Source organism: Ixodes scapularis, unplaced genomic scaffold, assembly GCF_016920785.2.
Source record: "Ixodes scapularis isolate PalLabHiFi unplaced genomic scaffold, ASM1692078v2 PGA_scaffold0__279_contigs__length_252992795, whole genome shotgun sequence".
NCBI lineage: Eukaryota > Metazoa > Arthropoda > Arachnida > Ixodida > Ixodidae > Ixodes > Ixodes scapularis.
In genome coordinates, this window is record NW_024609835.1 from 116,798,621 (window position 1) to 116,826,381 (window position 27,761).

The 27,761-nt window shown below is 47.2% G+C and overlaps 1 protein-coding gene across 1 annotated transcript in view; it reads left to right on the top strand.

The window, feature by feature from the left end:
* The window catches only part of LOC120851086, a gene marked incomplete at its 5' end in the record, with an annotated part of 110,418 nt that extends 82,900 nt beyond the window's left edge, over positions 1 to 27,518 (top strand). The window contains 4 exons of the mRNA XM_040223638.1: positions 3,746 to 3,908; positions 10,515 to 10,633; positions 25,238 to 25,402; positions 27,444 to 27,518. Coding sequence (XP_040079572.1) covers positions 3,746 to 3,908; positions 10,515 to 10,633; positions 25,238 to 25,402; positions 27,444 to 27,518 — 522 coding nt within the window. The remainder of the gene's footprint in view (positions 1 to 3,745; positions 3,909 to 10,514; positions 10,634 to 25,237; positions 25,403 to 27,443) is intronic.
* Between the last annotated feature and the right edge of the window lie 243 nt (positions 27,519 to 27,761).

Genomic DNA, 27,761 nt, shown 5'->3' on the forward strand with positions numbered 1-27,761 from the left:
AAAAAAAAAAAAGAAACACCAACAAGACAAAAAAAAAATGCCCATGATCGCGTAATAAGTCGAAGCATATAAAACGAAACAAAATATTGGAACGCGGCTTCTGCTACAAAAAAAAACTACAAATTCAAAGTAACGAGAAAATAATGCGTTACTTTTGAGCCTGAGTCACGCGTTCCTTTTGAATCTCAGTAACGAGTGACGTAATCAGTTACGTTTTGAGCTAGTCACGAGCAAGGGCACAAGGTTACTTTTTCATAGCTTAGCTCTTAGGCGCCCGTTTCCGGGTTGAGCGGCGTCGGCGTCAGTGTAACCGCGCGTTGCATTACGGGACGTTTCCCATAATGACGACACACATGACGTCATGTGTGGTGTCACGAGAGCAAACTTTTCCCGATAATTTTAGCGGTAAATTTTAACCCTCGTGACATCACACGTGACGTCACGCACCCTTTCCTCCTCCTCCTCCTAAAGAGCTCCTCAAGAGCTCTAATTTAGCATTACAAAGAATTGTAAACGTCTATTTTGTTTCAGTATTGCGTACATGTCTGCGTAAAATCTAACGGAGAACGCAACAAAGGCAAAGCCTAGAAAGAACCGCCCAACTCTCAAGTGATGTTTTCCTTTGGTCGTTATGCTCTTAAGTAGTTTTTTCTTATGATTAGGTTTTAAAGACAAAGACGAGTGTCCTCTCCTAAGCACTAGAACCGCCTTGATATAATTATTGGGCATCATATAGCCTTCCATCATCATTAAGATTATGAAGAAACGATTCTCGCTAAAATAATGCAGTGTGCATATATGCAACAAAAAATATAGGCAAGAGATACAGGCTATAAATATTAACATTAAGAACTTCTAAATTTCCGATTATTGCCTTGCCATTTACGCAACCACCTGTAATCAAGAAGAAAAAACAAGAGAATAACCCATGAAGCTTACTGAAAGGGGAAGCCATCAATATTAATGAAAGATACAATTTTCACGACAAACCCTTGAATTGTTTGTTGAGGTATTTTCATATTATATAACTTCTCTACATTTCCATTTTCAGAGCGCAGCTCTTAGGCGCCCGTTTCCGGCTTAAGCGGTGTCGCCGTCGGCCTAACCACGCGTCGGATAATGGGACGTTTCCCATAATGATGTCACATGGGACGTCGCGTGTGATGTCACGAGGGTCAAAAGTGTCGTCACGAGGGAAGAGGAGGAGGACGCGGAGGAGAAAATGTTTTTGTTAAATCTAGCGCAAAAACGTTTGCACTAAATTTAGCGGAAAATTTTTCCCGCTAAGTTTAGCAGGTAATCTTTTCTGCTGAATTTAGTGGGAAATGTAGTTAAACTATCCCGCTAAATAGTATGGGAGAAAGAGATGAGGAGAGGAGGGGAGAAGGGGCATAGTCTCCTTTCCGTACCGTCCCTCCTCCTCCTCATGAGCTGTGCTCTAATTCGGCATTACAGAGAGTTGTAAACTTCTTTCAATTATTATTTGGTTAGAAAAATAAAAAGCAACTTAAACGTTTGGAATATGTATGCAAGACGATGTCGGTCTGCTAAGGAAATTTAGTAATACTCACTCGACGCTGTCAGGGTGTGAATTGGCAAGGATATAACGACTGCTAATGGCATACTATTCTTGCATGACGCATTATTACACGCTGAGATACCGAGAAAATGTCCATTCATATTGCCTTGAATTACAAGTGGCGAAGGAATAAGTAACAGATAAAATTAAACTTCATTGTGGCGAAGTTGTGCAAAAACAAAGTAACATAATAGATGTTCCGGCCATTGATGTCTGCTCAACATTAAGATCGACCTCTAACGGAATACTAACTATATGCGGCTCTCTAGGGCTGCTCTAATATACGCACTGCGTTCAGAGAGATTCTAAACCAGAGAAAAAAAATAACCCTCGAGAATGAACTAAAACTTCCAGAAAATAAACAAGTGATTAAAAAGAAATAGGTTTGCGGCGTTCAATCCCCAAGCCTCCACGTAGGAGCCACGTACGTTGCCAGCTCGGCCACAGACGCGGCAATATCAAAGCTGGCAGGGGTGAGTATTGAGCATTGGAGTGGCTCCTGGGGCGGTTTGCTGGTTAATGCGGCTGTTAGTCACGGCGGTTATGAGAGATTTTATGTTACGTGACCGGGTCCGTGGTCGCAAAGAGGTACTATGAAAGATATACGGGCGCGCAAGCTCGTGTTGCGCAACTCCTGCGTGCAGTTGTTTCGGGAACTTGCGAGGAAAACGCAGATTTTCATGGCTGCTGCATCCAAGACGCCCGTGCTTTTATCACTTGAAGATAAATTTACAAAACGTAGCGCCCAAACTTGCACTTAACTGACGCACAAATATGGGAAAAGTTGTTTTGCTGCTTGAAACGTTTTTTTGTCTAGAGCGATTACAAAAATTAGTATTAAGCTTTGATTTTAGTATAGCTAAAAGCAGTGGTTTCCTGCGTTTCATATAGCAACACTGTTTGTTGATACTTTTGCTCTTTTGCTTTGCGTTTTGTTATTACCTGGTTTCTTTTTACAGTTTTCTGGTCAATCGCCACTGTTCCACCGACACATCCACCTAACGACAAATCGCCTGAGTGACGATTACGACACCCCAGTCTCTAGCCAGTCAATCGTGTCAATTTACTTGCACGGCGAGACTTTCTTTATCGGCAGTATGGCAGGTTAATGATGGTCAGAGAACGCGTGTTCCTAGACTGCCTCAATTCCCTTAACGTTTTCGACAAATGCATAGTTGCATCCATTCACTAATTGCAACCGACGGAAATCATAGTTTATGTCTAATTTTGCGGATAGGTGGATATATATGTCCTTATTGACGCCATTTACAGAACAGTCGCCTGTAACACTAGGTGCCATTGCCCCACGGAACAGGTTACGTGAACCCAAAATCTCTAATACCCACCGGAAGAAATAGCCGCGTCCACAAGCAAACCGGCCCAAAGTCTGATCTAGAAACAAACCGATACGTTCTATGTTTTAAGGGGGCATGACACAAACAGTAAAAGTATATACTCTTCTTATGAACTGTTTAAAGCATGGGCAGTATACGCGAAAACTTTTAGGATGTTAGAAAGAACAATATTTAAGAAAATGTTCTTGTTTTAATATTTTAGCATGTATGCTGTCTCACTGATAAGTAACCGGAACCGGATCGTGCGTTTCATCCCTCCTTGCCTTGTTCACTTTTTGCGGCCGAGTACCTTTGTACATTGCATACAGCTGCGTTCAGTGAAAAGGAAAGTTAAAACGCGAGAAAGCAAGTGATGCTAGCCTGTGACGTCATGGATATCTTCAAACATGATCTATCGCTAAACAGGTAGAGTCGAGCGGTACTAAACTAAATTGGTTTACTCGTAAAATAATGTTGCGCTAACAATAGATATTTTGAAAAATATAGTCACATTTCAAAGGTTTCTGAAGCACAGTTATCTCTGATTTTGATTTTGTGCAGGAGTGTTGGGTTTAAAGGAAGGGGGGGATAATTTATTAGTCACTACCTTTAACTTAGATTAAGTCTGGTGTTTTTTGAATGAATAATGCGTTATTAAAAGTTCATTCGACAGTAATTATATGCCAATTATCAAGTGTCATAATGTCTTCGTTTTTTGTATTTATTCATTTAGAGAAATATTGTTTCTTTTATCATTCATGTGCAATGGCATTACTGATCATTTCAGTTGCATTTTAGTTCAACGCTTTATCATGGTCTACCTTTCTTGCAGGCATTGCAGAAGTGGGGAAAGATCGATCACCGTCAAGGGCACACCTATTCATTTCAATTCTACGATGTAAACACAGCGCTGGATGATTTCGAGCAAACACAAGGTTTCGACACCTCACCTTGCTTTAAAATGGAGGAAAGAAGAACATTGCATTTCACACTTGGTAAATGTTTAATTTTTGTTTATAGCAAAACCTCCGTGCCAATAATGTGGCATATGTAGCCCCCGTAAATTTTGTCTCACATATCAAAAATATTCTCAACCGCTACGTTTTGAGTTATCAAAACAAGTTATATTACGCCTGCAGATGTGTGTGGTAAATCGGCTCTAGCTCGACAAAATTCCTTTACCAGAATACCTTTTATGGTGGCGTTAACGAGCTCTTGAATTTCTTAGATAGAAAAAGACAGGGACGTAACAACGACTTGTGCATATTTTCATTGGGCAAGCATAGTGTAAGATATATCAAACCACGATGGCTGTTTTTTGGGGGGAATTCGATAAAATGAGAAAAAATACAGTTATTAAAATATTTTAGTAAAGACTTAATAAAGGTACATAATCTAGCTAATTCTCCACAATCACCAAACTATTTTAGGCATCTATTATGACGTGGCAAAAGCTCTTGAATGCATGCCCTTCCCAAAGAAGGTCCCAGCCAGAGTTTTCAGTCCTTCCGATTGGGTAAACAAAACAAGAGTAGTAGTTTTTTTTCTATATATATACACAAAATGCTGGTACTTACTCTACCTACTTCACATAATTACTGCACAAATTTATTCAGCGATTGTGACGTTGCACAAGCATTTGAATGTTCTCCCAAAAAAGGTTGCCGCCCGGGCTTTCCGTCAATCCTTAATAAATTATCAACAGTGTCAGTCGCCTCAGACATTCTTTTCTGACCATTACCATCAATGCCACTTCCGTCCTTCCCAAAGCTTAATGCAGTGTTCCCCATGCACATTAAACATCTGCTGCGAGTGACGGTCTTGCTGACGCGTGATAAAATTACTGAAAACCCCAGCATTAACCCTTTTTGGGGATGGCATCTAAACGTCTCTGCCACGTTTTAACAACCGCCCTAATCGGTCCAGTATTTCTGTGAAGAAGTAGCTATAGTTTTATCTACATTCTTTGTATAATAAAAATGTAGTCTTTTTTTTTACTGAATTTATTGGAACTTTAAAAAAAATATGGGCCGAAATCGCTGCTGTCGCCGCGCTGGTTCTCGAAGAAATGATTGAGCATTTTGCGCAGCGGGTATGTATAACAAAAGTATGGTGAATGCAGCTCTCAGCACTTTTCGACGGGGCGAACATTCCTGAAATCCCTCTTTTCCGAGGTGCAAGCAGATCAGGTCACTAAGCGTGTGCATGAAGGACGGCGGTCGCACAGGATTGGCTGGTTATAGAGAGCGACGGCGTGACGTAACGTCTTTACTCCGTTCGCGCTTAAGATGGGACCAGAAGCTCCGCTTTCAGCGCGAGCTCGCTGGCGTCCGCAGGGCTTTGGTTGCACGTGCCTGCGCGTTCACACTTGTGTTAGCAAGCGCAGAAAGCTCACGATGAAGGCGGAGCTTTTAGTCTCAGTTTAAGGGTGAACGGAGCATAGCAACCGAGGTGCAGTGGGGGACAGCAGGGTTAGGGAGCCCTCATGTGCGCTTTGCTAGGGTGATGCCACCCTTTGTAATACCACTCGCCGACAAACCAGCAGCCATTTTGGTTCTCGTCGATAATGCGTGGGGCTTATACCCCTCCCGGAAACAAGCACCTTATCTCACAAGTTCGGAGCAGCGTTGTGGAACCCACGGAGGAAGGATTAGCATTTTCCCCTTCGGATGGGAGGACCGATGGATACAAAGGCCACTTTCCGGCGCACGGGAAAACAATGAGAGGAACAAAATGGCGGTGGAAGGGGGTGTGGGAAAGGGAAACAGGCAGTTGGCATCACTCTATGCGAAGCGCACATGAAGGCACCCTAAGCAGGGTTAGGGCGTACTTGGGCCTACTAGGGCCGTCGGCGGGGCGCCGCAAGGTGACTTGTACGGGTGCCCCAAGGTGGACAAATATTGTCACGAATGAAGGTGACGAAAAGCCGAACAGTGAACTGAAAATAAAGATTTAATGGGCGAACTTGTGCCAACCAAAAATAAATAACGAAAGAGCGTCGAGGTAGCAGAAAAGCGGGCGGCGGTTCGGCGGCACTACAGAGCGCTAGCGAAACTGGGACAGACTCGACAAGGTCGCGGGAGCCGCTTATCTACCCTGCGTCACTATCTCGAAAGTTCGGCAAAGAAGGTTCGAGCGTCGCGCGCTCGGGGCGAGGATGAACTGGCACTTTCGAGAATAACAAAGCAGAAGGAAAGTTACGTCTGCTGCGAGAATGACCGGGAATCTTCTAGAAGACCGTGACCGAGCGTTGCCTTCTCGGCTCTGCGGGTGGCAATATTTTGTAATGAGCCATCCGCAGACTCGCGTGAAGCGGTGTGAACAGGGGGGGGGGGGGGGGGGGGGGGTGAGGGGGGGAGCTTAACACGCGCTCCAGTGACACACCCGCCGTCCCTCACTGCGCGGCGCCGAAACGGCGAAGGGGGACGTCACCGGCGATCTTCGGTTGCAATGTGTTACGTCATGGAGCCGTTCGTTCCCTATAACCAGCCAATCTAGTGTGGCATCAATTGCTATGCGTACTATCGCCAAGCCTCTCGGATGGATGGATGGATGGATGAATGCGGCTGAGCCCTTTGGATCGGGCGGTAGCTTATGCCACCTAGCCATTTTGTTTTACCATTCAAGCTTAAAATATTTAAATGTGAAATCTATATTCACTCCGCACTGCAAAAAAAGTGGGGCTATAAAAACCCCTTGCCATCAGTTAATAAGAAAATACATAGTTTTCCCTCGCTTTCTGCCACCATTCACTTAATCTTTGCTTGGTAATCTCTACAGTCTTGAAATCAACTCTCCCTTCGCTGTCTCTCAAACCCAATGACTTTATTAAATTCATGTTGTCTTCGGTCGGCATAGGGTGAAGCCCTTTACAGTAGAGTATCAAGTGCTCAGCCGTCTCGTCCTCCTCTCCACAAGCAGTGCACACTGTATCCACTTCCTGGTACTACCTCGCTCTGTATGTTCTGGTTCGCAGAACACCCGTCCTCGCCTCAAACAACAATGAGCTTCCCCTAGAATTGTCATAAATGCTTTCTTTGGCAATAACTGATTTGTTTAATCTATAGCTTTCCAGAGCCGTCTCTGTCTGCATTCCGTCTAGCCACTGATTTCTTTCTGTGGCCTTAACTTTCTTCTTAACTGAGACCTGCTCTTCCGTATCTCCACTATAGCCTAAAAACTTTCCTCTTAATTTACTAGTGCGCTGTCTCCACTTTATGTCTATACTCCTCATGTATAAATAGCTGAAAACCTTTCGTGTCCATTGGTCCCCATCCATTTGCCTCAACCGATCCTCAAATTCTATCTTGCTCACCGCTTCCCTGCTCTCAAAAGACGCCCATCCCATGTCTCCTTGTACTCCCTGGTTTGGCGTTTTGCAATGTGCCCCTAAAGCCAGCCTACCTACACCACGCTGTTTTATTTCTAGTCTCGCATGCACTTCGGATTTCATGCATAGCACTGCGTTTCCAAAAGTCAAGCCAGGGACCATGACCCCTTTCCAAATCTCTCTCACCACCTCCTACCTGTTGTAATTCCAAAATGCTCTATTGTTTCATTACAGCTGCATTTCTGTTGCCCTTACCTATTATATACTTTTTATGCTCACTGAGATATTCTGCACCGTCACATATCCATACTCCTAGATACTTGTATTTACTAGCTCTCTCAACTGTAATATTCTGTATTTTCAGCCTCTCAACTTCATCATTGTTAAAAATCATGACTGCTGATTTTTCCCTACTGAATTCTAAACCTAATTCCTCTCCTTCCTTACCACAGATGCTCATTAATTCCTGCAACTCTGTCCATTTGTTAGCCATTAGTACAATATCATCCGCAGACATCAATCCCGGTAAAAATTGCTGAATTTTTTGGCCTAGCTTACTGTACGAAATGTCGAATCCAAGCCCACTCTTCTCTAGTCTATCCTCCAATCCTCTCAGATACAACATAAACAGCAAAGGCGATAACGGGCACCTGCCTAAGGCCTCGTCTTATCTCTATTTTCCTCGTCCCGTCGCCTTTCCTTCGCATGTTATAATCACCTTATTATCTTTGTAAATGTTCCTTAATAGGGCTGTTAGTCCTTCATCTAGGTTTAAGCTCTCCACTATGTCCCACAGATTCCTTTGGTTCACATTGTCATAGGCACCTTGATATCCAGAAATGCCAGCCAGAGCTCTCTGTTTTATTTTTGCGCTATTTCTATACACTGTATTAGAGAAAATATATTGTCCTCCAACCTTCTTTGTTTCCGAAACCCGTTCTGTAACTCGCCCAGTATGCCCTCGCAATCTACCCACTCCTCCAGTCTGTTCTTCATAATCTGCATTACCAACCTGTAAATAACGGGTGTCACGATTATGGGACGATAATTCCTAATATCAGACTTATCTCCCTTTCACTTATATATCATACTCATCCTACTAAGCCTCCATTCATCTGGAATATTTCCTTTTGGTATCATAGTGCTCACCGTACTTCCCTTAGTTTTGCCTTAGATTTAGGACCCAAATTCTTCACCAGCATGATTGGGATCCCCTGTGCCTGTCGATGTGCCACTGGGGACTCTTCGTTCCGCCTTTCCCATTCTCTTTGTCCAAAATCCGAGATGTCACAAGCTGGACTGCTACATTCCTTCGGTTCTCCTATCTTCCACATGTACCCGTTCCCGAAATTTCTCCTCCATCACTGCTCCTGTTCGAAATATGCGCACCACCGCCATCTGTCGGCGCTTGAAGAAGGTGTTTCCTAGCCAGTTTCCACAGCCAGTAGGGCTGTGGTGCCATCCCGTGGCGACGTTGCGAACTTAATATACGTGTGCTCCAAACAAGTCTAAGGCCAACGCATTAAAACACCTTTCGTGTATGGCCACTCTCTATCATTCCTTCATACTAAAGATTTTGTCGACCTCGCCTGCCTAGTCTATCGCCAAAGCCAAAAATGAAATTTGCTTTCGTACGAATCAAGTGTGTTCCTATATCCAAAATAGTATATTTGATTGTGCTGTCTTTCTGCAACTATAAAAACAGTCAGTGTGGCAAACCACTCCCGACGCACGCATACAATCTGTCCGTCTATTCAAATGCACCATATCAAATACATTTTCCAATCCTCTTAAGTTATGTTTGTTTTCGTTGTTTTTATTTGAAATCTCGGACTTGCTTTTTATTATAAAATAATTGCTAAAATATTTAAAACAAAGAAATATATTTTTTGTAATTGAATGGTATAAAAGAACTTAACAAAAATATAGCAAACACAAGTTGGAACTTTTGATGTTCCTAAGAAAACTCACTGCCCATCTGAACGCTTGCAAAAAAAGACGCCATTCTTCTGGAAATCCATATGCCCAAACAGGACCTTGCGGGTTATAAAAGCGCTGCCAGAGCAAAAGCTAGCAAATTCACGGTTTGTGAGGTTGGGCTAATTTATTAGTTGCTAAAGAATCTCTAAGCAAGAAGGAAGCGTTCCGCCCGAGGACATGCACATCCATGCAAACCTCGCTAATTGAAATGCTTCTGAATATTTACGCGATCCTAAGACCTGTTAGCGGGCCCTTGAAAAACACTCTCCCTAGAATGCCACTTTGCCATTTTTCAGAATACCCAGTGTTCCAAGATTTATGCTCATAATTCCCTATGTTTTACTTTAAAACCCGAACATTTCTTAACAACTTTAGATCCTGCATTGATTATTCAAAAATAACGTGGGATACATTTCTCTTGAAATAAAAATAGAAAGCATTCGAACAAAATATTTTTAGGTCATCGGTGCATTTTATTGAACAAGCAGTGTACCGAGAGCAAAGTCGGGATAATATTTTTCTTACTTCACATTTGTTAGTTAAATAAATGACACATTGGCCTACAGAATTTATTTATTTATTTATTTGTACATACTACTGGCCCGTGGGGCCGTGGCAGGGAGGAACAAACACACACACACACACACAAAAAAAAGAATATGACTCATACCTCCAACAACAGCATAGCTTAACACATAAGATGGATAATGGCTGAGATATTTAAAAAGATAATACGTAACGTCACAAAAACTGAAACCTTCTAGCTAAATTTACCTGACGCTTTTTACGTGACATCATCCACTTGACGGTTGTCTCGTGACGGCATAACGCGCCAGCGTGACGTCACGGCTTGTGGCATCATGACGACACCACGACTTTACGTGACACCAACCACTTTAGAAGGACATATTTAACTGTGTCACGTGACGCAGTGTTGTGTAATGTTACGGTGGCACGGGACGTGAACAGAGAACTAAGTACTTTCTTATCGAAATAATTAGTCAGCCAACTCTTCTCAGCGCAGGTTTGATTTATATTTAGTAGGGACCTGCGAGTACTGTGTCACCCTATTTACAGCATTCTCGAAAAACCAGATTTTGTACAGCAGCCGAAATATTCAAAAACTCGAATACTAGGAAGTCAAAAATAAAATCGAATTGTCCAGGAAATTAATATTTGATCCCAGTTAGAAACTCAAATATTGGCACACCGCTACAATTCTTGTTTCACCAAACAACTTAATGTTGTATGCTACAATTGCCTTCAAATAGTATTTTGTTTTAAATTCCAGATCCACATCCGTCCCCGGAAATCACGAGAGAATCGTCATTCCTGCGTACTTTCTACAACGTAATCATAAATTTCGGAAACGAATGGATCCCTTACCTATATGTCAACCCTTTCCAAGTGGTGAGTTAAATAACGAATGGAAAGATTCGATTCAAAGACACTTCTGACGTGCCAATACCTGTGGCCATGGTTTTGATTCCGAACCCATAAAACCCTTGTCTCGACAAAGTTAGGGCAGTTGCTGTGTTACTCTTTCGTTAATATTTATTTTACACCCCACTCATTAGTCATTGTTTTCCACAAAACAAAACTGTATATGAAACACAATTTAAAACAACGAGCAGAAACAACTAGCTATCAGAACAAGAGGTCACATGATCCGTTGCCGATTTAGGCGATCAATGTCCATAAAGGTCAGGCACTGGAGTTGACAAAGCATAAGGGACGTGTTGTGTTTCGGAGAAAGTTGTATACAAACCATTATTATTAGACTGGACATCAACCAGTCAGACCCTTATACTTGTTTTCAATTCAAGTCCAGACGCAGCCGACGCTACCAGCTAAAGGGACCAATCAAGCAACGTCAAAAGCACAACTAACTGGGTCTTTTCTGCTTTTGAATGGTTCAGTGATGATAGAACACGTACAAAAACATGACGATAAGCATCTAGGGGCGCTTTTCACGCTGTCTGAGTAGTTCCATCTGCTCGTACTTAAAGAGGCCCTGCAACAACTTTTTTACTTTTTTTTTTAATTCGCACCGTATTTGAGCGCACTGAACGTAGTAACTTAGTGAAACTTTTCTTTTCTCGAATTTCGCTTTATTTTAAAAGTTATAGGCAAATTAAAATGACAAAAACAAGAAAGCAATAACCTCCTTCATGACGTCCCTGATTCTGGCTTGGGTGGCCGTGAACTAGAGAAGGGGTGGTGAGCTCAGCGAGCGCTCACGGCTGCCTCGCTCAGTGTCGACGGCTCGAGAGCTAAAGTCTGGGCTGGATAGGCTGGATGAAGCGGGCGGCCAAGGCGGCTCACATTGCATTTGCTGCGCGACTAAACACTCTTTGTTGAAGCTTTTTGGCTCGAAATGTTTGCCATTTTAGGCATGACTCTTCATTGGCTATAAATGAAAGCAAACACGGGGTAAAGATCAGTTCAGAACGGGACCCGCTTCGCACGAGTCGCAGGCGAACGCTGACGCAACATTCGTGTCAAATTTGTATTCCGCGCTTCATTAAAATCGGTGTAAGAAATCCAATTAAGGGACCTTGTATTGAGTAAACACCGCGCTGTGTGGAAAACAAGCTGGGTATAGCGACCCCTATAATTCGATTCCTTCGTCAAAAATCGGTGACAGGGAGAAAATGTAGTACAAGCTCCGCCTCCAGCGCGAGCTTTTTACTTTCGATAACGCTTTGGCGCCTTGTGAGCACACTCAGTCAAAGCACGACGGAGGTCAACGAGGGCGTTCCAGAAGTGAGGCATATAGTTTGGGTTCTGTGATTCCGGGGTTCTGTTATTCCTGAAATATGGGATGTTTCTTAGGGTTTTATTTTTTTTCAACACATTCGTTTTAGGTTGTACCTATATTAGAGGTCCGACAAAAAGTCGTCGTTTATCGGGGTTTATGGGAAATAAGAAATGTGAATGGTATTTCCCGATCCCCAGGGAACATGGGAGTGACCGGAGCACTTACAAAATGACCCGGTATCAATAACCAAAAAAAAAAAAAACGGAAAAAAAACGAGATAGGAGGTGTGCTTCCAAACAAATTCAGCCTCGCGAACAGTTTAGTGTGGTCTCTGGTCCGCGTTAACACCAAATAAAACTGTCACTCATCAATTTTTCCCATTAAAATTTTTTTTTTTTTTTTTGCTATTTGAGAACGGTTTTAATTCGGTGTTTTCGGTTTTCCTAGATTCTGATGAACCCGTCTCGAGGGTAATTTTCCGGGTTTATCGTTATTTAATGAAAACACGGAACCCTAACTATATCGTATTAGGCTTTCACTAACTATTGGAGGGATCATAGAGATCGTACCCATCAGCAGCAGACAAGAACTATTAGAAGGATGCAACAAGCAGAAGCGGCACTAGCTTCCGCGAGAAAACCCTACCATTTATCAAGTTGTTCTGTTCCGGCGAGTTGCCCAGTATTTCCAATGATATGTCGCATTTGGAGAGTTATGGCATAACATATGACAAAGACTGCTCAACACTTACACCGATTACAAGGCGCCACCTGTTCAATGTATTGCCACCTCCACAAGCACAGTCTCTCGGCATGACGTCCAAGGCGAAAAGCTGTCGCCCCCATGACATTTGTATTTGCGTGTCCACTGTTCATTCCTGTTAATGTTTTGGTTTAAAGCTAAGCCTAAAGAAAATGTGCGAAAATCAACTGAAAATTTCTCCACAATCGAAACAATCAAAAGTTGTTCTGCCTTTTTTTTTAACAACCAGGGACTTTGCTGGACGCAAATGGAAGATAAATTTTAATTGAAAGCATATTTAGTGTTTCTGTGAGATAAATACTCCCGCGTGGTTCGTTTAAAGAAAACAGTGTGAAACTATTTATTTTTTATGTTCCACATTTCGTACAATTTATATATATATATTTTTTTTTTCAAATATGTTTTAGATTTTAATCTATTCCCGTCACCACAGCCACTGGAGAGCAGTCAACACGAATGTTCGCGAAAGCATTGGTTGTAAATAGAAACCAAATAAAAGGCGCGTGCACACGCAATGCTCGTGCCCAATACTTGAGCCGAGTTGAACAATCGCCCCCCTGGAGGGATTTCCACAACTTTAATGACACTGACTCCCCCCCCCCCCCCCCAAACTGCACATGAGCAAGCATTACGACAAAAGCATCTGGCTTTGTGGCGTCGTGTGTGAGCATACTTGTGCGACACACTTGTGTCAGTGTGCATCTGTAAAGTGTGCAACGTTACAACTTGTGGGATTCGACTTGCCTTACTGCACCACGAGGTCGATCCCACTCCGTAGCTCGATGTTGAGGACTGCTACGGCCGGGTCCGTCCGGAGGCTGCCGTGGACTCCAAGGAGAGGATTTACTCCAAAACACAAAGATACTGAAGAAGCGGGTTTATTTGGCTGCTGTGCCACCACGCTGTGCCCGTCGGCCAAACTAATAAAAGAAAAGAACGGAAAAAGGTCGGCGCCGTCGCATTAGACGGATTCACCTGGAGGGGGCCCACGCTGCCGTATTAGGCAGATTCGCGGAGAGGGGAAAGCTCCAAAAAAGAACGAGGCTCCGTGGCCCAGAGCCTTCCCCGACGAGAGCCCGGGCCGCCGTTCGCGGCCGCTTATCTAGCCAGCGGAAAGTGGACGCGCCCGGGGTAGGTAGTGTGGCTTATCCCGCAGATGGGCCGCGTCCACAATCAGTTCCGAAGGGTGCGCCGGAGGCACATTCACCCAAAAGGGCGAGGGAAGACACGCCCTCTTCGAGGAATGCGGCCTTACCCCGGTATCCGGGATGACGTCGCCATAACGCTCCCACGGCCTGCTTGTGCTAGGCCTAGATAGGGAGACGGGGAACACGTGGCTCCCACACTCCTCCCCCTTAAGGCTAAGGTAGGACTAAAAACAAAATTTGCCTACCGACTCTCATACAAAAAAACGAAACCGAAAAAAAAACTACCGCGTCCGGTACCGACCCCCACATGCTGGGGCTGACAAATAAAAAATATCTTCGGGGACGCTCCCGGCGCAGAAGTCCGTGGCTCACCATGGCGCAGAGACAGGACGATGTCTTGGCCGAAGTCCAGGAATGACGACGCCGGAGCGCCTCCCGACGACACGCACCGTCGTTGGCGTCGGCACGAGCGCCCACCCGCAGTGCAGGTGGCTTGCAGGGGGGGTCCAGGCATCGGGACGGGAATCCGCAGGTTGGGGCAGCAGCAGGGTCGCCGAGACGGCAAAGTGTGTCGGGGAATGACACTTGCAGTCCTTGAATGGCAGCAAGTCCCAGCTCCAGGTTCCCAGGGTTGGAGACGGAACCAGGCAGCAGGAGGACACGTGACGCCATCTTGATCACAGCGGAAGTGACCAAGTCTTTCGGGCCGGCAGGGGGACAGGCAGCCCCGGCGATGATGACGTTGCCCCGGCGAATGATGACGCTGCCCCGGCATTGTTGTCCTCCTCGTGGGCCGCGCCATGACTCACACCCGCCTGGTACTGGAATGCAACCTGCGCTCTGCCCCCTCTCCCGTTTCTTTCCCCAAGAAACCTCGGAAATTCCGAGCAAGGTGGAGCCGTCCAACTGAGAACACTCGACCAATCCCTGGGTGCTCAAGGACCCAGAGATAAAAAAAAAGAAAAAGGCAGAGACAAAGGTGTCTTTTCTGCCGTGAGTCACGTGCATCGCACTGGCTCGGCTTGCGAAGTTATGGTGAAAATAGTTCCACGACTCCGCTTAATGTGAACGCGGATGTCCGCATACCAAGCTGACTCGCGTCACCCCGGACAAAGGATTTGTTGGTGACTATTCGAAGAGGCAAAGTTCTTTGTAGCTGCTTTTGCTAACGATGCCTAATCGCTTCGATTTGCGGGCACAATGAACTGTCAAATGCGCCACCCTGTCCTTTCTTGTGATATTGAAACGATGCAGGGCTGCAATCGGGCAGGCTCGCCAACATTGTTATTTTCCAAACATGTTAGCTTTTACCTTAGGCTAAAATACAAATTCCTGTGGCCAGGTATAGCACAGCAACCTAACTTCAAAAAGTCTTGGAGCCGCGTGCTGCCCTGGCCAACGCGAACCAGGAGAGCACCGAATGCAACTCCCAGTCGCGCAGGACAGCCACCTTGAACTGCACTGTTCGTAGAGGCCAAGCGCCATAGCACGAGTTTATCCGCATCAACAAGAACAGAAACCGATCCCAAATAAAAACCCCGTGCCAACAGCAATACGAGACTGTTCACGGCACACACGTCGGCAACAACACGAGTTGCTCGACACGGCGGGTACGCTGCCCGGCTGCCAAAGCCCGTCTGCAACAAAACAAGTTGCTTAGCGACGTTAGTGGCAAGCGTACCGCCCGGCGGACGCACCGCCCGACTCCGCAGAGTCCGCGAAAGTATTTACAACTATTTACATATTTACACCCCGGATCGTTCTGCTGAGCATCAAAAACTCATCGGTGCTCCGGTCGATTTCCAACGAACACCCCGAGTGCCGTGGTTCACGATATCGTCCAGTGACCGCATGGCGGTCACCTTATGACACGCAATTACGTCGCGGTTCCTACCACGTTTTCGGGATGCTGTTCAACCTCCTGCGCTTGTCCGGTAGCGCTGGTTAAACGTCTCCCAAACTCCGCAACGTTTTCGACGTCGCTTTTTTTTTTTTCGGAGTTACAGGTTTCTAACGATGTCGGTACGTGCGACGCTCATTGACTCTTGCCGGAATCAATCGCGGGTGATCGGGAAATCTTTAAAGTTAGTTTTCCGAAAGCCGTTCTGACGCCAGTCCTGTTCCCTCGATGGGGACGGAAAGGCTTGGGAGAAAAATGAAAGGACTCACTCAGTAGTTCTCCGTGGATGGTCGATCTCGCTTCTGGATCCGGGAAGGTCCCACCGTCGACGTGTTGACTGCTGGTCCGTTGTCGCAGCGTAGAGGGGCACCATCGGCGGTCTCCGTACGCGCGCTGCGTATTCCAGCAGTGGGGGGATGCAGGCACAGCGCATTTTCTCGCTCCGAGATACGCTTTTAGTTTGTGCGCTGACGGGGGTCCACTCTGGGTGGGCCCCGCGACCCGTCTCGAAGGCAAAAAGCTGCACTTGCTTCTTGTTGCGTCACCGTACTTTGTTCGGGAACGGGGTTGACCCCGAAAAGCGCAGGCGCGCTCTTCCCAGCGAAGTAGGCTCGCGTCGTCCCGAAAGGGAATGCCTCGGACGCATACCAGGCGTTGAGTCACCTCCGTGTGGGAGGGCGTTCGGCCGAGACACTTATTCATTGTCTCTTTGCGTGGCTGACGCGGCCACTAAGCCATTGAGTGGCATCGGGTGTCGGGCCTTCGCCTCTCCCTTTGTCCACCTGTTTGATCCTTGACCGGAAATTGGCGTAGTTCGCTGTCATCGCGAAAGTGCTGCTTTGTTTGCAGTCGCCGGACAGGCCGCACGTTGGGGCGCCAAATGTGGGATTCGACTTGCCTTACTGCACCACGAGGTCGATCCCACTCCGTAGCTCGATGTTGAGGACTGCTACGGCCGGGTCCGTCCGGAGGCTGCCGTGGACTCCGAGGAGAGGAATCACTCCGAAACACAAAGATACTGAAGAAGCGGGTTTATTTGGCTGCTGTGCCACCACGCTGTGCCCGTCGGCCAAACTAATAAAAGAAAAGAACGGAAAAAGGTCGGCGCTGTCGCATTAGACAGATTCACCTGGAGGGGGCCCACGCTGCCGTATTAGGCAGATTCGCGGAGAGGGGAAAGCTCCAAAAAAGAACGAGGCTCCGTGGCCCAGAGCCTTCCCCGACGAGAGCCCGGGCCGCCGTTCGCGGCCGCTTATCTAGCCAGCGGAAAGTGGACGCGCCCGGGGTAGGTAGTGTGGCTTATCCCGCAGATGGGCCGCGTCCACAATCAGTTCCGAAGGGTGCGCCGGAGGCACATTCACCCAAAAGGGCGAGGGAAGACACGCCCTCTTCGAGGAATGCGGCCTTACCCCCGTATCCGGGATGACGTCGCCATAACGCTCCCACGGCCTGCTTGTGTTAGGCCTAGATAGGGAGACGGGGAACACGTGGCTCCCACAAACTTAATACGGTTTCCCGACAGCTCTTTAATGCACGGTACAGTTAACAGAGGCTCTGGGCCGTTGGTGGCATTTCTTGGTGTTCACGTTCCACGAACGATCATGCAAACGGCTATTAAAAATCAAAGATCTTGCGGTCATGATCTTCGGTGAGACCCATGACGAAGTCGAGTGACAAATCTAGGTCTCACGCTTATTGATAAGAAGTCAGACTTGCCTCTTTTCTACCAAGTAGAGAAAGCTCTAGAACGCGCATTGCAGTTTACGCTTGTGGCAATACCAGTCAAGAGGTCAGAAGGCGTAAGAACATAATGATATGGTTGTGAAGGACTTGAGGACTTGCAGACTAGAGGTTCCTAGTATGTTGCTGCTATTCTGTTAACTGTTTCGTGCCGTAAAGGTCCTTGGTATGGAGCGCCATAACACATCTCTTGACGTATGCAATGGTCTTATACCCTCCTACTCCTTTCTGGATCCGGCCTGAACAGCCGGAGGCATCTCAACGTGGAGGCGAAACGTATTGTGGAATATTAAGTTATTAACCATAAAAGTGCCTTCATCGATCGCGGTACTAGAATACAACTTGCCAATCGCGGCCTCCTACATGAGGACGAATGCCAATACAAACTGATTCGCTGCTCTATTTTTTTTAGCTGAATACTGTCACAAATGACAGGCGAGAAGCGGGAGAAAACAGAATAGACTAAAGATTTAAAGAGTGGCGAACTTGTGCCAGAAACGAAAAAAGAGCAGACGTCGAAAAAAACAGCAGCCAGCGTCGACGGCGGCAGGAGCAGCAAGCGACGATGGTGCGTCAGCGTAACAGCTGGCTATCGCGAGAGAAAATCAGCGAATGAATCGGCAATACGGCGCACGGCTTTTTATATATTATGCTCGTCACCTCGAATATTCGACCCGACCTAGAATGTTCGGGAAAGAGCTAGGGCGAGACTGACTATAGACCTTTCCATCGATTATCGCCCAGGCGAAAAATGTCGAGTCACTGGACTGTTACGCAGGCGCGGCGTACGATTTTTTCGCAAGAGGCGCTATTGCGCGTGCTCAGAAGGCGTTTAACAGTCCAGTAAGGCAAACTGGCAGCTCGCAGAAGGCGTTTGTTGAAAAGGTCTATAGTCAGTCTCGCCCTAGTAAATATATTTTGGCCTCCTTATCTTTTACGTTGGGGGTAAAAGTATACGCGAATCTTCTAAATGAACGGTGAAGCTATCTTCTCTATCATGCACGTGGCATTACTCCCCGCTTTAAAAGCGCATCGCCCCGACGCAACACAACACAAAACAAGACAAAAAACAATGGTAAGCTAAAAAAAAAAGTACTCTGGAACATGACAAGCTTACAGTCATTCCGAGCGTAGAAAACTTGAGTCGAGCGACGTGAACCACCTCGGGACGTGGTCGGCATCGCGATGATTTTTGCATTCCGCCGGGCACCACTTCGTAGTTTAGTTCCCCAAGCGACGAAGTACCTTGTACTTTCCGAAGTGCCATTTCAACAGTTTTTCGATGAGGCCGAGGCGACGAATGAGGGTTCACACCCACACCCCGTCTCCGGATTGGAAATGCACGTCTCCACGACGAAGATTGTATCGGCCAGCGTCGACACGCTGCTGGTCTTTAATCTGAAGTCGGGCAAGCTGGCGGACTTCTTTGGCCCGTTGAGAAACCATCTGGGCGTTGTCGCCCCAGTCGTCAGTTGGCACGTGGAGCAGCATCGCGTCCAGCATTGTTGTTACTTTCCGACCATGTACCGGCTGGAAAGGTGTAACTCCAGTGGTTTCTTGACCGCCGTGTAGGCATACGTGACCTAGAGTAAGACCTCGTCCCACGTCTTGTGCTCCACGTCGAGGTACATTGCGATCATGTCGGCAATAGTCTTGTTTAGCCGTTCCGTCAGCCCGTTTGTCTGCGGATGGTACGCCGTCGTTCGACGATGGCTGGTATGGCTGAGCCGGAGGATCTCTTGAGCTAACTGTGCCAAAAACGACAACCCTCGGTTTGTAATAACTACTTCGGAGGCACATTGCATGAGGACGATAGATTAAACGAAGAACTTGGTGATTTCCACTGCAGTGCCCGATAAAAGTGATTTGGTCTCGGCATACCTTGTGAGGTAATCGGTCGCGACGGCGATCCACCGGTTTTATTGCGTCGATGGTGCGAACAGTCCAAGCAAGCTCATTCCGATCTGCTGGAATGGTGTAGTTGGGGTAGTCATCGGCTACAATATTCCCGCCGGCTTTGGGTGGTTTCTTACGTCGTTGACATTCGCGGCACGATCGGACGTAGAGGTGAACTGTCTTCGGGAACTTGGGCCAGTAATATTTTTCTCGAATCCGTGATAATGTTCTTCCCTAGCCCAGGTGCCCCGCGGTCGGATCTTCATGGCGCGCTTGGGAGACTTCCACTCAAAGACTCGCAGGGATAATCAGCAGTCACGTCGCGCTGTACCAGCGCGACGTGACTGCTGATTATCCCTGCGAGTTTGTTTGCAAATTTTGTTAGGGCTCGTGCAAATATACGTGGAACTGCACTCCCTCGTCCCTCCAGATGCTCGATGAGTGTACGCAGCTTAGGATCGTCTCGTTTGTGGGAACCATAGGGTTCCCTCTATCCCTATCCAGGCCTAGCTTCGAGCAGGCCGTGGGAGCCGTCGTCACCAATGGCGTCGGCCTCCCGGATACAAGGAACCACGAGGCCGAATTCCCCGAAGGGGCCGGCTCTCCCTTGCCCATTTTGGGTGAACGCGCCTTCGGCACACCCTTGAGAGTTACAATGGACGCGACTGCTAGTGGCCTCCCCGGGCGCGTCCATTCTCCGAGGCTACATAAGCTGGCCCCGAAGGTGGGCCAGGGGCTCTCGTCGGCGGAGGCCCTGGCTCTACGGAGCTCGGTTTTTCTTTGTGGGCCTCCGACTTCCCGTGAATCTGTCTAATGCGGCAGCGCGGGAAACCGACCGGGTGATACTGGCAATTGAGCCAGCGCCCAGACTTTTCATTGTCTAAGAGCGAAGCGTGCTGACATTGCAGTCAATAAACACGTCTTTATCCGGACCCGAAGAACCTTCACTGTGTTTCTAAGTGGCAACCCCCAAAAAGGGCGAATCCCACATCTGGCGCCCCAACGTGTGGCTTTCCGTTTACTGCAAAGACAGCAGCATCCATCTCCTTTCGCTAAGATAGCGAACCAGGTCAATTTCCGGCCAAGGATCAAACAGGTGGACAAAGGGAGAGGCGAACGCCGGACACCCAACGCCACTCAACGGCTTAGTGGCCACGTCAGCCACGCACGGACACAATGCAGTGTCTTTTCAGCCGAGCTCGCTTCCAAACGGAGGTGACTAAACGCCCGGAATACGTCCGAGGCATTCCCTTTCGGGACGACGCCAGCCTACTTCGCTGGGGAGGCGCACCTGCGCTTTTCGAGGTCAAGCCCGTTTCTCGAACAAAGCACGGTGACGGAACACAAAGCAAGTGCAGCTTTTTGCCTTCGAGACGGCTCGCGGGGCCCACCCAGAGTGGACACCCCGTCAGCGCACAAACTAAAAGCGTATCTCGGAGCGAGAAAATGCGCTGTGCCTGCAACAGCGGTCCCAGTCTAGCGAGGTTGCGGAGACCGCCGATTTTGCCCTTCGTCGCCGCGTCGACGGACCAGTAGCCATCAGGTTGACCAAGCGACCCCGGAACAAAGGCCCCCCGGGAAAACTGAGTGAGTCAAAACGATTTCCTTTTTACTCCGTCTTTCCTTCCCGCTATCAAGGGGCAGAGGACTGGCGTGAGCATGGTTTTCGGCTACTAGAATTTAGTATTTTCCGTTTACCCGCGATTGACTCCGGCCAAAAGTCAGTGAGCGTCGCACGCAACAATAACGTTAGGAACCTTTCAGGGCCACCTATCGAGTTGCAACCCCGTAAGAGCGACGTTAATGGTGAAAACGCCGCGGGGTCCGGGAGCGGTTCAATCGTGCTACCGGACAGTGCAACAGGTTGAACAGTGTCCCGGGATGATTGCGTGTCCGATTAAGGTGACCGCCATGCGGTCACTGGACGAGATCGTGAACCACGGCACTCGAGGTGTTCGTTGGGAATCGACGGTAGCACCGATGAGTTTTTGACGCTCAGCAGAACGATCCGGGGTGTAAATATGTGAATAGTTGTAAATACTGTCGCGGACTCTGCGGAGTCGGGCAGTGCGTCCGCCGGGCGGTACGCTCGCCACTAACGTCGCTAAGCAACTCGTATTGTTGCAGACGGGCTTTGGCAGCCGGGCAGCGTACTCGCCGGATCGAGCAACTCGTGTTGTTGCCGATTGGTGCCGTAAATAGTCTGGTATTGCTATTGGCATGGGGGTTCTTTTTTTTATTTGGAATCGGTTTCTGTTCTTGCTGATGCGGATAAACTCGTGCTACGGCGCTTGGTCTCTACGAACATTGCAGTTCAAGGTGGCTGTCCTGCGCGGCTAGGAGGTGCATTCGGTGCTCTCCTTTGTTCGCGTTGGCCAGGGCAGCACGCGGCTCCAAGACTTTTCGAAGTTAGGTCGCTGTGCTATACCTGGCCACAGGCATTTGTGTTTTTTAGCCTCAGGTAGAAGCTAACATGTTTGAAAAATAACAATGTTGGCGAGCCTGCCCGATTGCAGCCCTGCATCGTTTCAATATCAAGAAAGGACAGGGTGGCGCATTTGACATTTCGCTGCGCCCGCAAATCGAAGCGATTAGGCATCGTTAGCAAAAGCAGCTACAAAGCACTTTGCCTAGTCGATCAGTCACCAACAAATCCATTGTCCGGGGTGACGCGAGTCAGCTTGGTATGTGGACATCCGTGTTCACATTAAGCGGAGTCGTGGAACTATTTTCACAATAACTTCGCGAGCCGAGCCAGTGCGATGCACGTGACTCACGGCAGAAAAGACACCTTTGTCTCTGTCTTTTTTTTTTTTTTATCTCTGGGGCCTTGTGCACCCAGAGATTGGTCGAGTGTCCTCAGTTGGACGGCTCCACCTTGCTCGGAATTTCCGAAGCTTCCTTCTTGGGGAAAGAAACGGGAGAGGGCGGCAGAAGGCAGGCCGCATTCCAGTGGCCGGCGTTTCCTGACTCATGGGGCCACATCGAGGTGGCATCGACGCCAGGGAGCGTCATCGTCGCCGCAGCGTCGCCGGCCTGCGTGTCCAGATCCGGCTCGTCGGCTGCTGGCCAAGATGGCGGCAACCCTCCTCCCGCTGCCTGGACTCGTCTCCAAGCCAGCAACAGGTGGCCTCCAGTCGCGAACCCAAGCTGTGGACCCGTGCCGACAACAAGCAGCTCCCATCTCGTCACGGACCCGGTGACAGTGCCCGTGCCATTGGTGCATCCCCAGGGAGAGACGCCCAGCCGCCGTACTTTCCGCGGTTCCGCGAACATTTCATCGGGGAGTGACCGGGCCGTTCCTTTCTGCCCCCGGCCAGGCCCCTACTTGGACCCTTCAACGCTGTTCCGGTAAGCCTGCCACGAAGCGTGGGCTGAAGAGTTCGACGGCACCCGGGCTTCACTAGCAAGCAGCGGGCTAGAGTTTTCAGCATGTACCGCGCTGATCGTTTTTTTATTTCTTTGTGTTCTTTTAGCGGCATGCTCTTTTCGCTCTAGCGTTTTTATTTCTTTGTTTTTTTGTTTTGATTTTGTTTTTGAGAGCCGGTAGGCCATTTTATTTTTTTGGCCTACCTTAGCCTTGAGAAGGGGGGAGTGTGGGAACCATAGGGTTCCCTCTATCCCTATCCAGGCCTAGCTTCGAGCAGGCCGTGGGAGCCGTCGTCACCAATGGCGTCGGCCTCCCGGATACAAGGAACCACGAGGCCGAATTCCCCGAAGGGGCCGGCTCTCCCTTGCCCATTTTGGGTGAACGCGCCTTCGGCACACCCTTGAGAGTTACAATGGACGCGACTGCTAGTGGCCTCCCCGGGCGCGTCCATTCTCCGAGGCTACATAAGCTGGCCCCGAAGGTGGGCCAGGGGCTCTCGTCGGCGGAGGCCCTGGCTCTACGGAGCTCGGTTTTTCTTTGTGGGCCTCCGACTTCCCGTGAATCTGTCTAATGCGGCAGCGCGGGAAACCGACCGGGTGATACTGGCAATTGAGCCAGCGCCCAGACTTTTCATTGTCTAAGAGCGAAGCGTGCTGACATTGCAGTCAATAAACACGTCTTTATCCGGACCCGAAGAACCTTCACTGTGTTTCTAAGTGGCAACCCCCAAAAAGGGCGAATCCCACACGTTAACGTGCTGCCATGCTGTTCACGGTCACCGCGCCGACAAAAACATCGTGGTCGCTGTCGTTGGTGCGCTCAGACGCCGACTTGACGGGTGCTCTCGACAAACAATCGGCGTCGCTGTGCTTGCGGCCCGACTTGTAGACAACACTCATGTAAAATTCTTAAAGTCGAAGACTCAGCCGCGCGAGACGTCCTGAGGGATCCTTCTGGTTTGTAAGCCAACAAAGCAAGTAGTGGTCTTTGACCACTTGATACGGCCTTCCGTACAGGCACGGGCGGAACTTTACTATAGCCAAGATGACGGCAAGGCATTCCTTTTTGGTCGTTGAGTAATTGCTCTCTGCCTTGGACAGCGTCCGCCTGGCATAGGCGGATGCTGTGCCGTCCTGCAGTTGGACGATCACCGCACCAAGACCTGTATTACTTGCGTCTGTGTGAATTTCTGTGGTTGAAAATTGGTAGAAGTGCCCGAAATCGGAAGCGTCTGGAGTCCTGGTTTCAGCTCGTCGAAGGCCCGGTGTCGTCCTTCTGTCCATTCGAACTTTACGGCATCTTTCGTACGGTATGTCAGCGGCGCGGACAGTTTGGCGAAGTCCCGAACGAGGCGACCATAGTAGGCGCAAAGCCCAAAAAATATTCGGACGGCATTCTTTTCCGTTGGGCGGGGACAACAGTACGTCGGGAGGCGACAGTACGTCGGCGTAACAGCTGGGTATCGCGAGAGAGAGTCGGTGGTAAATCGGCAATGTGGTGCACGGCACTTTATCTCCTATGTTCGTCATCTGTAATATTTGACCTAGAATGTTCGGGAAAGAGCTAGGGCGAGCCTGACTAGGCATCATTTTTCTTTCCTTATCTTTTATGCTCGGGGTAAGAGTATACGCGAATCTTCTAGAATCTGGATGAATGGCAAACCTATCTTGTCAATCATGCACCCGGCAATATTTATTGAAAAACAGATTACCATAAATGAGAACTTTAATTAGATGCTTGGTTTTTTTATACCGAACAGGTCGCTGGGTTTTACGTTCAGACCAGCATTTTATTTACTGGTTTAACAGAAAAAAAAGCTTAGCTCCTATGGAAACGCAGCGAAGCCACTGGTCTTCAAACAATATGGCGCCGCTTCGCACGGGAGACAAGAGATGGCTCAAGCGGTCCCGATGCCAACTGCCGCCAACGAACGAGCATACAACCGCTTGCGCCATCTCTTGTCTCCCGTGCGAAGCGGCGCCATATTGTTTGAAGACCGGTGGCTTTGCTGCGTTTCCGTAGGAGCTACGACTTTTTCTTTCTTCACTTTTTCCTCAGGTAAGTTTGCTCTTTGCGCATTTTACAAAAAAAAAAAGCAATATGTGTGGGCAACGCTGCACAAAGTCGTAGCGCGATAGGTTAAGAAACCGAACTTTGCGGTCGATTTAAAGAGCCTGGCCTCTCCTTGGGTCACCAGTACAATGGCGAACGTCGGACGGGCCTGTGAAAAAAAAAACGAGGAATGGTGCTCTCATGGTTAAATGAGGCAAAAGTTCGTCTCATTAAACGCTTACTCTTAGTTTTACATTCATCTGCTCTTTTGTATTCTCATCAATATACAGCATGCGCTGTCTATCGTCATTGTTCAAAGTGTTATTGCGTCTTTTAGCTGTTTTCAGCTGATCTGTGAGTTAAGTGTTAATTGCGTTGTTTTCAGCACCAAACTGAAAAAAACGAAACATTTCTGGAGCTGACAATTCTTGGAAGTATTGACACACCGAGGACTATTTTTTCGTCTCTTAAAATTCCAAATATTACATTTATAATGGATAAACTTGCATATCGTGTGCAAAGCCGTAAGCTGATATTTACATTCAAGCAGGTAAATTTGACCATACTGCCACTTTCTACATGGGAAATAATCTAATGACATAGTCTAATATTTTTGCCGTTTGATTTTTTACTTTCATGAGAAAAAAAAAGGAAAAAAAGATGTGCATTTTCGGTGTGGACCGAAAAGAAGGAAACCCATTCTTAAGAATCGATAGATGCGAATGCTCCCAGATCACATTACTTCCACAGGTGTTAACAACAAGAAATATTACAGAACTCACGTAATGTCAAATTTTTTGGAGGCACACATGAAGGATTTATTATATTTTACTAATCTAAACAAAACAATTTAATAGTTAAATGTCAATGCTATTGTCATTAAGAACTTAAAAAAAACGGAGGGCATGAATTACGTAGTTTCTTAATGATTTTTGCTTCTTGTTTCGTGATTCGTCCGTCAGCGTTCTTATCGTCCAATGCCGCACTCATTGGGCTTCAAAATGATAACTAGATGCCCGCGACTAGCCACGCCCAGCGTTGATACAGAGTTTTGCTCGTGGGCTAATATCCACTATGTCCCTAATATAATTTTTTTCGTCTTTTTATACGGTCCGAAGAGTAAAATTTTGGAATTTGCGTTTGAATACTTCTAGCCCTGGGGCTAAAATGCGCGCAGTGGGAGCCACTAAAAAGAATTAAAAAAAAAAAATAAAAAGGTGGTGGGGGGAATCGGTTATTTAGTCAGCCATTCAACTGAAATAGTTTTTACTGACGTTTTACATTTTTAGTTCTTGGCGTTTTGTTCATAGTGGGCGCTACGGGACGAGAAATGTCATCCTTGGGCGCGGCTTCAAACCTAAACTCAGCCGCCCAAGCGCGTCTGTGACGTCGATATCTTCGCTCTGCGCCTGCTCTGGAACCCACGAGCGGGCAGCGTTACCAGCGGGTCGCAAGCGCAGAGCGGTGGGATCGAAACCATAGAGGCGACTCGGCGGGTCAATTTCAGTTTGAAGGCATCCATACAATGATGAGATTTCTCGTTCCGTAGCGAAAACTAATAATTTTTTTTTAAATGAATATTTACTTCCTGACTAGACTTGTACGATACTAATTCCAAGTGATCAAATTTGTTGTAATGGATAAGTTATCAGAATAATATTGGAACCATTTGATTATTTTTATCATGTAGTAATCACTAGATTAATATTTCTACTTTTACAGTAATAAAATTGCTTTTAACCGTTGCTAATTTTTCAACCCCATTCGAAATAATTGTTGGGCTTACGACTACTTAATAATCATATTTTGATAACAATGCTACCACGTCATTAGGTCCTAAATATTTCGAGAAAAAAAATCAAACTATTGCAACTGGCAAGCACAAAAGAGGGTCAGACTCTGCTTGAGCAGTTTAAGAAGTGTTGTGTTTCGACCTGGGAGTGTAAAGCACGAATTCTCTACAGAAGCCTTTCAGTGAGCAGTTTGGTTGCTAAAGTGCAGGTGTGATTTCAATAACCGTTAAAGCAGTCCACCTCTCCCCTCTTAAAACATTACGAATCTGACTCAAAGCACCTCTGCACTATGGTGTCCGTAAGATAACTGAGACCAGATGATGTCAAAGCTAATGGGCGACAAAAAAATAAGCTTTTCGTGACATCCAAGAAAGCCGGCAGAAGTTCCACGAGAACTGAGAAGATGAGTTGTTTGTAAACCGTTTATCTTAATTCCCAATCAGAGAGTACAGAAACCCCGATTTTAAACCTACAAGGAAATCGTAAATAAGATTTTTTGTTGTTATTTCGCAAGCTTTGTTTAAGTTTTGTTTCTCGATGTTGCAAACGATCACGGCATGAAGCTTCTGAATGCATCCGAAAAGTAACGGTTACTTCTTCAAGTGCTTTATCACTCAAGTAATCTAGTTAAATCATTTTTAACCAAGAGGGGTGGTACCTATAATCAATTTCTAGTAACGTTATAATACTGCTCAAACGTAGTGCTAATGCTTGTCCCTTAATATTCATGCATCCCACGTGGCGCCCCAGCGTGAATAAAAAGTTGAGCTAATGTTCCTTTTTTTTTTTTATTCACAGGTGAATTACACTGTAAGCAAAGTCTGCTACGCAGAAACTCTCATTTCAAGTTTGAACACTCCTGTCGACAGCTGATCGCTTCATTTCTGCTCTAAATGCGATATCTGCTCTTACGCTTTGTGTGCAATAAAACATTATCCCCCGAAGCATACCTTCTAAAATTGTGATATCTAATTTAGTGACAACGTTGGGGCCAAAGTGTGAGTGATTGCTGCTTCTGGTGTGCGATAAAAAGTAGATATTGTGAGAACGAGCGGTATGGAAACGGTAGTCAAAAAGGAAGAGCATGGAAAAGCCAGGTGAACATAAATAAACTTG